We start from the raw sequence: 12005 nt of genomic DNA on the forward strand, positions 1-12005 counted from the left end.
TCCCCTGCGGTTGCAAGCAGCATTTTTACACTCCTTTCATGAACACATGTCAGTCATAAGATCAGATCAGCTGCCGATCCCCTGTACTCCTGCTAGAAGATTGTACTACACCCTCAGCACTTCATAGTTAGGAACATTTTTAAATGACTAGCGTTAAGATATTTATATCTAGCAATAACTTCTCATTATCTTTTCGGAGTATTTTCTGCTTTTGGCCTCTTCTGCTACACACCAGAGGAGTAAGTGTAGCCAGAGGGGAGTGGGAGCACACTGACTACGTGCTCGTGCAGATGAACTGAATGCCATAGCAACAAAGAGGAGAAATTTCAGCTGACAAATGTTTTTTCCAGACCTTTTACACAAAGACAAGATGTATGAAGTGCCACAGCACATAAGCAGACCTTTATGAACACGCTCAGAGGACCAGCTCTAGGCTTTTCTCTAACACTAGATCTGAATCAGTGGAAATGAACCATTTTAACTTCTGTTTGTGGGGGTAAAAAGAAACCTAGAAAACATTTATGCAGGGACAAATTAATGGGATGACAGTGTAATTTATCATCCTTATAACTAGTAAAAGCTAAAAGGAACAAGGATTTAGGTTGTTATCTGATATCAGCTATAACTGGTGCAGTACACACTAGGTCAGGTAATTAGCCACAGCTCACCCACATGTTTACCATGCTGTGTCTGTCTCCAGTTTTGTATAAGCATTGTGTCACAAGCATTTGTCATAAACTTTGCCAGCTAATGCAATGTAGATGGGGCAAAATAATTAGAGTTGCTTGGAAATTACCTTACAGAGCATTTTGCCACTGAAAAACAAGTTTTACGAAAACATGAATTTTGTCAAAGTTTCATGTTTTCTGCAGAAACAAAATACAGAATTGCAACTGACCACTGCAAAATAATTTGTCACTTTCTTCTAAAACTGATATACATACTACTGCTGATAACATTAATTTATAAGAAATGGAAACTTTAAGCATTCTGTTTTATGGAAATTGGCATTGCTTCACATTCCAAAGGGCTTAAATTATTTTTAAGTTTTGCATAATATTTTCATTTCATAATGGTGTTTCCACAAAGCAGAAAAGCTAGGTCACAGCTCTTCCAAGTAACACCATTTTGCAGAAGGGACCTGCCCTGAATAGCAATGACACACTTCAGATGGTATTTTTCTATTCTGCAAGTATCAGAACAGTTAAGGCTGTAGCCTGTTTCTTCCATTACTAGAACAATTAATCCGCTTTCCACTGAAAAGTGCTGTACCTATAATTAAGGATCTATATCTCCCATATTGGTCATAAATGTTGATGAAACAGCTGAAATACTTAAAACAGACAAGGAAGTTTAAACATCTGTCCCACAACAGAAAAAGTGACCAAACATCCTTGATTGCTGTGAAAGTCTCAAACAAGGTGGGGTAGGAAAGGCTTAACTTAATGGCTCCTGTTTGTTCAGCACTAAAAAGCAAACTGTTGGATTGCCAAGAGCTCTGAAAGTGTTGTTCTATACATAGTGTTGGTTATATTTGTGGAAAATGGAAATCTGAAAGTCACTGATGTGCAGGTTAAGAGAGAAAGGCAGAAGTGAGGACTTACAATACCAGGAAAACTAAGAGCCATGGCAGAAGATAGTGACAGTGAGGTTTAGGAGGTACAGAACAACCAAGGAAATTCTAGAGGTTGAAGCAGCCTGAGTAAAGCAGAAGAGAGATGTGGTCATGGGCAGACCTGAACTGCATGGGTTCACAAGGCCAGGCACTGAGAAAGAGAACCCAACATGTTCCAGGAGTTCATCAGGATTGCACAAGGCCAGAACCACTACACAGGAAGGGGCAACAACTCAGGCCAAACTTCTCACCAACTTATCAAGCCTCAGCTTAAAACTAGTCAGGGTTGCTCACTCCTCATTTCAGAGCCTCTCTGTAGTAAGGGTGGAGAACCCAAGTTTCACCCGTATCCACCAAAGGCTCAGTCCCTGTTGTATGCTGCACTGCAAGTGCTTCTTTCTCCCCCGCCATCCTAACACTGATTCACAGCACAGCAGCCTCCCTTGCTCTCCCTGCTACACCTGCCCTGTTCTCCGTACAGCGCTGATTCGGGCTGAGCGGGGCGGGGCCCCGGCGGCACAGGACAGGACACCCCGCCAGGGCCGAGGGGCTCCGCCATTTACGGAGGTCCGAGGGGCGCGGGTTGTTCCGGCCGCCCCCACCTCACTTCCAGCGCAGGCTCCTCGGCCGAGGAGCAGCAGCGACCCCCCAGGGGCTCGGTACGAGGCTCCCGACCGGCCGGCTCCATCCGCTGCTCATCGCCACCCGCCCGTTTACACCGGTCTCTTAGGAACAAGAACGGCTCCTGCCATTAGCTAAGGCAGCGCCTCCCGCCAGCCTTAAAACAGACAGTTGATTGGCCTGCACCCCTGTGCCAACCAACCAATGAGCACGGGCGGGTATTTAAAGAGCCAGCAGCCCTAGTGAAAGGAGCGCAAGAGCCTCTTCTGCTGGGCTAGAGGTGGCAAAGTGATGAGACCAGCTATCCGCAGCAGATCTCACTGTTCTCACCCAGGCACCGACCTGTGCCTAATGGGGTAATTCTGCCTGTGAATCACCATTATCTGTGGCCTTTAACCTGGGTATTCTTTGCTGCTGTGTTTTGAAAGCAGGTGGCTTTACCTGTCATAGGCATGAGTCTGCCTTGGGGCAATGACTGTGAGTTCTTTCCCATAGCCACCCCTTGCTGCAGCTCTGCACTTTGCTATTCTCATCCCACCAACCCCTCACTTAGTGAGACAACTGTACCTCTTCTCCCATTACTTCTCTTGCTTTTCCTCTTATGAGGTACCACAGTTGTTCTTGGGACATGTAAGACTGTTCTTGAAGATCCAAAGAGAGTTGAGGAGAAGCTGACTACTGGAAAGAAGAAAAAGTACAGCTATGTTTCTTCTTTATATCTTTAGGGCTTTTAGCATGATAACACAGTAAGAAACTTCCATCACTTTAAAAGCAAAATTAACAATAATATCTACTTTTCCCTTTCCTAAAGGGATAAATGTTATTTACAGTATCTCACTGTAGTCAGTTAATTATTACTTATCTGTACAGTGGCCATGTGTGGCTTTGTGATATTGCTGCACACCCACAGCACCCTGCAGCAAGAATGAAGAGTGGCACGCCTGTCTGGAGGGTGCAGCACAAGCCTGTGCCCTATATCCTACCTCCACAGGTGCTCTGCCTGTCACGCAAAACCAAGATAGCATGAGGAAATGGGTTTATTTTTTCCATGGTGGCTTTGAGGGGCTATTGTAGCTCTCATATTTTGTGAGGCTGCTTTAGGCTCCTATGTGCCTGTCTCTGGGCTGTGAGTTAGCAGACTGCCTGTGTCTTTCTTAATTGCTAAAAGAAACTTCAAATGAATTTTTTTGATGACCTAAAATGTTGCTGAATCTTTCCTACGTGCAGGCTTTCAGAGGAATGAGAAACATGTCCTCTAACACAGTTCTTTTAACTGTAGGAGAAATTATTTTGTTGACAAAGAGCATCTTATTCACAGCTTCGTTTTGCCTAGGGCATGTCAGGCTTGTGCAATGAGTTACCACTCCCTTTCATTGCTGAGCTGCTTGGTAATTATAAAATCAAACAGCAGTGACTTAACAAAAAATCATGTTGTTCTTCCATTCAAATGGATTATGGTGTTGGGTTCATGGGCACTTTACTAGTGGCCATCTCCCTGTTTACCTTGATCTTTGTGACCTGATGCCCAAACCAAAAGTCACCAATAGGCAAAATTTCCTCACTGTGCAAGCATGGATACACTGAGAAGAGTGGCCGAGCTCCCGTTCCTCTGTTAGCCTTCGGGGCTTGACAGAGACATGTCCATTGCCAGGAGGGCCAGGACTGTCCCTCTCTTTGGCTATGGCTGCCCTAGCTCTTTGGTGCCTATAAATGTGCCATTTCCTAATAATGTACAACTTGGGTGAGTGGGTGGGTTGGTGGAAGCGTGGGAAGACTTGGGAAGGGAAGCATTTTCCTTCTGGGATCATAGGTCAATCTAGACACTGTGAAATGCATTAAGAAGAAATCTCCTCCATTTACCACTATCATACCTCAGGAAAAACTGGTACAAAGGAGGCTCTTGGTGTCCTCACCTCCACTGAAAAGAGTGCAAAAGGGATGGAGAGGACTTCAGTCTGCACTTCAGTTCTCTTTTGCTCTGTGCACATCCTGATGATCCCACAGGTCATGCTTGCAGAACCAAGCGCTAATCCTTCTATGAGTGCAAGGTAGAAATTAAATTAAACCTAACATTTGCGTTGGCTTTTCATCATGAAGCAGAACAGCTGCAGGAGAAAACCTCCTTGTCATCAAGGTGGGATTTTATTGGATTTTAAAGGGCAACAGGTGATGCAGTGCTGCCATAGCGGGACAAGGCTGCCCAGGAGGCCATGAGGGATGTGAAGGGACGCCTGATGCAGGCGGCATCCCTTCAAAAACCAGTCATATGGGTGGAGTTCTGCCACAGGTTTCCCATTTAAACGGGAGTGCCAGCTGGGGTGGGTTATGCTGCGGTTATAAAGAAGAGAGCAGTTTAATAGTGCCTGGGTCAGCGTTCCTGGGGTGCGCGACGCTGCTCCCACCGAAACCCAGGCTTTCCCCTCGCCGTGGGGACCGGCCATCCGAGGCAGCCCCCCCGGCTGCGCGCTCCCCGCTGAGGGCGCTGGTTCCCACCGTGCCCGCTGTCGCCCCCCGGGCGGGGCCGGTGGGCGGGGCCAGCAGCTGGTGGGCGGGGCCGGCGGCGGGGCCCGGCACGGCACGGAGCAACATAACGCGGCACGGCGGAGCTTGGCGCATTGGAGCGCATCGAGATGTCGGGCGACCACTCTCGCAGCTTGGCCAAGGGTAAGCGCGGGCCCCGGCGGGCAGGGGAGCGGTCGCGCTGCTGCGTCGCCTCAGTCGGGGCTGCGCGCGGGGCGAGTACCGGCTGTAATTGTCGGAGTTGTTCTCTCCTCTCTCCGCAGGTAGCGCGGCCCCGGGCCCTGTGCCCGAGGGGCTGATCCGGCTGTACAGCATGCGGTTCTGCCCCTTCGCCCAACGGGCGCGTCTTGTCCTCCGCGCCAAGGGCATCAGGTGAGGCCTCCCCCGCGGGTCGGTGTGCCGCGGGACGGTTCACGCTTCCCTGCTCGCACGGGCATCCTAAATGGCTCTCAATTAAACATCCATGAAAGAAACGAATGAAAAAGGGTTTCTGTGAGTGATTTTGTTATAAAGCTTGAACTTCTTAAGACTTTTTTGGGAGCAGTGTTTTGCTGATGTGGGAAATGAGCAGGCTGTGTATGAAAGGCCCAAAGTAAACCTGTAGTGAAAAACTCCCAAGGTGATTTTCATTGTTTCTGTTTGTTTGTTTTTCTGTTTTTCCTTTCCTTTTTTTTTTTTTACCGGTCATCCTGAATGTTTGCAATAATATTTGAGCTTGTCCTGGGTAAATGTGAGTAGAGCCTTATCGTCTGTTGTTTGGTTTTGCTCTAAGCCGCAGTGACAACTCTGGGAGATAAGAACACTGTTTCTGTTATGTTACCACTTAGCAAAATGCAATAGTGAGTAGTCTTTGCAAAAAAGGCAATGTACTATGTTCCTATAACATCTTATTATTGCTGTGCTGCAGTAAGTTAATAGAATTCAGTACTTGTCTTTATTTCTATTTCAAGATAACCATTTTGTTTCAGTGTTTTTACATGGGGACTAATGCTTCCCTTAGTTTACAGCTTCTAAGGTTTTCTGCCTGCTGATTCCCACCAAGTCCCAGGCCTGACAATGGTTTGTTACGCACCACTGGGAGTCCATGTTAGTATAGTGAATGGTTACCACTCAGTTATCCCCATCACAACATGGGAGTTGGGTGTGTGTGAGGGTTTTGTGTTTTGTTTTGTTTTTTAATTCTCTTGGGTATTTTTTTTCCAAGGAGTAGGTATGTTAAAACTTCCAGGTCAGTTTAATTTTGTTTTTATTTAGTGTCATTGGACTGAATTTTTTTTTTTTAATTTTTGAGCACAGTATATGACATGCTTTGTTAATATAGATGTATTTCTTGTGTGTCTTTTTATCAGTATCTATTTTTGTCTTTACCTTGCGCACTTGTTCTATGTGAGGCCATAGGCAAGGAAAATAAGTAGGTGGGATGCTCTCCTCATTTGTTCTTTGATGTAAACTCAGGCTGAAGCTCAGCTGCATTTCTTAATTGGAGTGTAGCTTATTTGCAACCAAATGCTTCTTTCTTAGAATGTCCCTGAATGTGCACTTGATAAGTGTGCTGCATTCTAGCTTGACCTTTGTTTTTAGCCTGACTCTAAGGGTGTTTGCCTCTGCGTGTTTGCAGACTGCTCATGTGTAACTAGTTTAACAAACAACTCGTTGTAAGTCTGTGCCAATTTTCTCCAGCAAAGGGAAGTGCTCCCTCTCAGTATTTCTAGGTGTCAAATGGTTAGTTCTGCAAAGGACTGCAGGGCAGACTAAGCAGAGCAGGGGAACGAGGATTCAGCCTCTTGAGTACTGTAATGGAGGTGTAATCACTATTTCACCATGGAATGGAACATGAACTGAGGCTGTTTGGGTCTTGTTTCTCTCATGCTTTTAGCCATGAAGTAATTAACATCAATCTGAAGAACAAACCTGACTGGTTCTTTGAGAAGAACCCCTTTGGGCTGGTGCCTGTTCTGGAGACGAGCAAGGGCCAGCTGATCTACGAGTCCCCAATCACTTGCGAATATTTGGATGAAGCATTTCCAGGGAAGAAGTTGATGCCTTCAGACCCATATGAGCGAGCCCTTCAGAAGATGCTCTTGGAACACTTCTCAAAGGTACTTGTGTGATCGGGGTGGGATTGTCTTTCTTATTTTATTATAGCGCCAAAAACTGCAGCTCTGTTGCCAATACTGCTTTTGTCCCTTAAGAGAGAGTTATTGTGTCTGATAGAAGCATTTGAATAACCAAAGGAGTTATTTGGGGTCCCTTTCTGTGAGCAGCTACAAACCACTCTGCATCTGGATTGCTCCCAGCATTTATGTGTGGGGATGGATGCAGGAAGATGATCAAGGTAGTGACTGTATATGACTAAGATAAGATTTTGCTACTATTTGCTATTTTTTTGGTAGTATGTGCAGATGGGAAACATACCCTTCTTTTCAAGACTAAAATTAATTAGTATTTGCATTCATTCTTCCTGTAAGCCTTTGCTTACCTTTCTGAAGGATAAAAGATTTTTATTAATGGACTTTATTTAACTCTTTAAAGTTAAATCTTATATTAACATCTCAAGCTCTGAGTGACTTGTATTATTATAATAAGAACATTTAAAACTTTATCCTTTCCTTTGTGTAGTTAACACCCATAGTTTTCAAGCATGTTGTGGCAGTCAAAGAAGGGCAGGATACCACCGCACTCAAAGCAGAGATTGCTGAAAAGCTTGACAAATTTGAAGAGGTAAGAGCATTTCATGATAATGAGCAGATTGCCAGTCATTGTGTGATCACTTTTTTTTTTCATGCTTTGGCCTTTGTAGCTAGATCTCTTCTTATTCAGTTGGTAGTTATAGCAATGAACAATCTTTCAATTTATTCCCTCCAGCCTAGGATGCACAAAAGCACCATTAGAGTAAACTCCAAGTAGCTAAACTAAGCTTCATCTGTATGATGAAGGCTGTGTAGACTTCAGGAGTTTTTTGAATTCTAGCTGACTGCTGTTGTCTTGGATACCTTTGAGCGCTTTAAATGTACATAGACCTTGCAGCATGTTCTAAGAGCAAAGTGTCTGAGTGGCTGAAAAGCATCAGTGCAGATACACTGGTGATGAAATTACATCTCTTTTTGTTCAAGAGCTTGTCTTTGGGGAAGCAGAAGGTGGCCTGTCTCTTGCAGAAGTCCAGCTCTGGGCCATGTTCTGCTACAGTGATGTAATGCAGCTTCAGCAGAGCTCCAGGAAGCATCAGGTGGCTTTCATGCTGGATAAGCAACTTCACAATCCTGATTTAGTGTCAGCAGAGGTTCTTGGCTAGCCTAAACATCAGTCACACTTGCCTTTGTCATGAACTCATTCCTTCTGTGTTTTTGGCAGCCACAACTAATGTTTGTCTGGCTTGATCAAGGTGTTTCTCTCCTGGTGCAAAGCTACCAATATCTTTCTAGTACCTTCGTAATTTTCCTAACAGTCCTGTGCATTCTGCTTCCCCACTCCCTTGAGCTACCAAAGTAAAATTGTTTTCTGAGTAGTTCTTGTCTGTCTGATCTGGCTGATGCTGGAGTAGTACAAACAACAAATGAGTTCTTGAGGGAAGCCACGTGTGTTTCACTTTCCTGAAATGCAAATTTATTAAACATTAAGGAAGAATTAACCTTCCTCCTCCTTTCCTAATGCTATGAAATACTTGCTGCTTCTTCAATGTGTCTAATTTACTATACCCTGAAGGATTTTGTAGCAGCAGCTGAAAGTCAGCTGAGGATGGGAGAAAGGAACAGTCATACAAACCTCACCCAACCTATTGCAAGATATACCCAAGAAGGGAAGTGTTTTGAAACACTGCTGTATTTAGTTTGCTGCTGCCTGACACAGTGAACTCTGTTCCCATTTCTGTTCCTGTCTCTGTGTCTGTGCCTCTGGTGGGTTATGTTCTGCCATACGCCTGGTCATTCAAACAGCTTGATGCTTCCTGAAGGGCTGCTTTAAATTTCCACTGGGTCGTGGGGGTTAGGGGACAGGGAGTAAATGCCGTAGGAATTTTGTCCAAATTTGTTGTGTGTCTATATTTGAAGACAAAGATTTGTAAGGTCTCTAGAATTCCATGTTTAAAATGCCAAAGTGTCTGAAAACAGCGGGACTAGTCTTATGAAAGAAGAGGCCAATCTCTGGAGGAGACCTTGCTTTGTTGCCCTGTTTTCTGTTCTGAGCTACAGGGATCTTCTTCTGGTGCATGTGGATATTATACTTGTTTCCTGTTCCCTTTGCACCTGGAATCAAATCCAGTTCTAAATGTAATATTGGAAATGCTTTCATGATACTACTTAGCTGTAAGTGCCATGGGAAAGGAATCCCTGTTGAAATAATGTTCTAGTATATCTGGATGTTAAATTTAAGTAGATTTATTGCTCAAGAAATGCATGTGCATAGTTATGTTTGATTAGTCAGTGCAATTAATGCTTTTTCACAAATCAGAGATCACAATATGACAGATTCTGAGAGCTAAATTCCTTTTTGTGCACAAGCTGCAGCTTCCTAGCGAGTAATATTTTGTGACAGTTTTTGAACTAGTGGAGAACAGTTAGATTGACAGTGTATGAAATAATTAAGCTTGATACTATAGCACCTCTGCTGACTAGCTCTAATTCACCAGATATTGCATGCACAGGAGAAGTGTGCTATATCTGCATTATTTGCTGTCTGATCCCTTCAGTATACCTATATCCCACTACGAGGTGGGAATGCTTTGTTACTGTAGGGTCCTGCTGTGATAGTTTCCTTTCTGAGGGCAATTTTCATCTCTTGCCCCTCACAGATTCTGTCCAAACGCAGCACTGTGTTTTTCGGTGGGGACTCAATCTCCATGCTTGACTACATGATGTGGCCGTGGTTTGAACGTCTGGAAGCATTCCAGCTGAAGGAGTGAGTACATTATCTAGCTTCTAGTGCAAAATGAAGTGCCTCAGCATAAATATTCTTTATATACACTCTGCAGCCATGGGACACTCTTGGGGGCTGCTGAAGAAAGTTTGTATTGTGTTACAGTTTGCAGGGAGCATCTTCTCAAAAGACAGATGAGTTGTTCAGGGATCTTCTGTAAACAGGCTTTCTTTCACCAGGTCTGTTTTGTTACCAAATTATTTTGACAGATTTGGAAGAAATGGTCAAAATACAAGACTTTCTCTCCATCCTTAGCATCATAGATGGTCTTTATTTGAAGTGGGTGGAGGTATGGAAGCCTAGGTACAAAGTTCTTGGTAGAAAACCTCAAACTTGAAATGCAATCTTCTAGTCCTCTTTGGAAATCCTATGTTGAGGGTGACATTTGTTTTGTTTTGAGATGGGTAAACTGTATCCTACCCTGCTGTAGCTAATATATGTGTCCCTGTTGTAATAGTGTTTTTTTGATATATATAAATAAATGTCTTGGTCTGTTTTGTCCTGACATAGCTCTACCATGGTATTGCATTAGTGTATAGGGAAATGTTATCAAAGAAAAACTGCTTTGTAGCTGACTTAAAATGGGACTAAAGACTCGTATGAGGAAGTGGGTGGTAAAAGTGGAAGATGAGTATGGAACAGTTAGTCTCACCCTGGTCCCTGAAGTATTCTTGAAGAATAAGAAAGATGCAGGGAATTCTTAGCATTGAAACTTCTGGCACTGTAAAATGAGGGCTATATTGATGAGTTGCTGACCTCCTTTGTCTCCTGTATGGTCCTTGACTGGAAGGGGAAATATTTTAAGCAATATAGGAGCATAGGTGTAGAGTCATGAAGGTATTTGAATGACTGAGGATCTAAGCTGTTGTATGTTAAGAAAAGGTGCTATCTGGAGAACTTATTGTATTAACTAAATGTGGGAGTTGGAAATAGTAATGTAAAGTACTTGGGTCAATCTACCAGAAGAGAATGAAAATAACAATTTACACTGTTGAGCTTTCAATTTGCTACACAATTGTGTTTTTTCGAATGTGTCTGAGTGGGCTTATGGATTTAGTCTGGTAGTTGAATCCTCAGTTTCCTCAGTAGACTGGGTCTGTGTTTTGAGTTGCTGGGTTGCAGAGTAGTACAAACTGCACAGCTTGTCTTGGTATGTGAGAGAAAAGAGAGCTTTATGAGTTGTGGAGGAAGACTCAGCCTCTGCATGTAGCATTTGCTTCAAGAATCGCTATTAACAAAGCATTCCAGAGGGAGGCAGTGGTGCACAAGCCTCTACCCTCAGTGGGGCTTAAATAGTAAGTAGGAGCTGTGTCTTTTGCAGCAGAGATAATGTAGTCGAAAACATGCTGGTATCTTACACAGTAAGTGCTCATTTATGTTTTTGCTCAGGTTTGCAGAGTGCACAAGCTCTGCAAGAAATATTTTGCTTTTTAAATGCTCATCTGTCCTCTATGATCTGATGTATATTTCTGTTATCCGCTCTGAGCGGAACATTATACTGGCAGAAAGCAAAACAAGCAGTAAAACAGAACCTCTCACGCTATTTTACTTCTTTGATGCCCTCCCTTTTTCCCATTTGTGTTACTCAGTCTCCTTCTTTTTCCTGTAGCTCTTTGAGTCACACCCCAAAGCTCCAACACTGGATGGAGGCCATGAAGGAGGACCCTGCTGTCAAGGCTACAATGACTGACCCCCAGATATACAAAGATTACCTCCAGCTCTATTTGAAGAACAGCCCTGAGGCATGTGATTATGGGCTCTGAGGTGCCAGTAGACACATGCTTGCTGAAGTGTCAGTGCTGCTTTTCAGTGTGAGCTGTGGGGATCTTCTGTGTGGACTCTTCTGTGGTTGCATTTCATAGTGAGGAATAAATCTGTGCTGAAAAGGTTGAGGAACCTTCTTTAAACTCCACTGTCAGGAGGAGGGTGTGCTGGCTTCAGGCAGGAGATGGAAAGTTGTTGCTGGTCATGGATATTGCGTGAAGGAAAATGTTGCCTTTCCTCAGAGGTGATGTTCTCTTATCTGTGGCCTTTTTGCAGACATTGCTGGTGGGCAGTCCCTGAACTGACCCTGTTATTTGGTTTAAAACTTGTAATACCGGTGTCTTGAAAATAAATAAAAAGCCAACAAAGTTGTCTTTAAATGTGTTTGGTTTTTTTCCTTCTTCTTTCCAGGCAGCTATTAGTCACTGGACTGGTTGTGCAGAGGGGACCGAGGCACAGTAAAGCCTAAAACAGATAGCGCGGTCTCTGAAGTTAGGGTGCAGTTATCTAGTACAAACTGTCCTTCTCTTTAGACACCACTGCTGCTGAACCACTGAACCCGCTTATCCCTGCT

At 44.0% G+C, this 12005-nt stretch overlaps 2 protein-coding genes across 2 annotated transcripts in view; one reads left to right on the forward strand and one right to left on the reverse strand.

Annotated features, from left to right (window-relative positions):
• Positions 1-2303, reverse strand: part of CFAP43 (cilia and flagella associated protein 43) — a gene marked incomplete at both ends in the record, with an annotated part of 44074 nt that extends 41771 nt beyond the window's left edge. Inside the window, 1 exon segment of the mRNA XM_080348248.1 lies at positions 2218-2303. Coding sequence (XP_080204374.1) covers positions 2218-2303 — 86 coding nt within the window.
• A 2447-nt stretch (positions 2304-4750) lies between these two features.
• On the forward strand, positions 4751-11799 carry LOC308042348 (glutathione S-transferase omega-1-like). Its single transcript, XM_080347689.1, has 6 exons — positions 4751-4900; positions 5020-5128; positions 6633-6855; positions 7376-7477; positions 9543-9649; positions 11277-11799. Exons 1-6 carry the CDS (start codon positions 4867-4869, stop codon positions 11428-11430), a joined length of 729 nt encoding a protein of 242 aa, XP_080203815.1. The 5' UTR covers positions 4751-4866; the 3' UTR covers positions 11431-11799.
• Positions 11800-12005: the final 206 nt, after the last annotated feature.

Source organism: Nesoenas mayeri (genome assembly GCF_963082525.1).
Source record: "Nesoenas mayeri genome assembly, chromosome: 7".
NCBI classification, from domain to species: Eukaryota; Metazoa; Chordata; class Aves; order Columbiformes; family Columbidae; genus Nesoenas; species Nesoenas mayeri.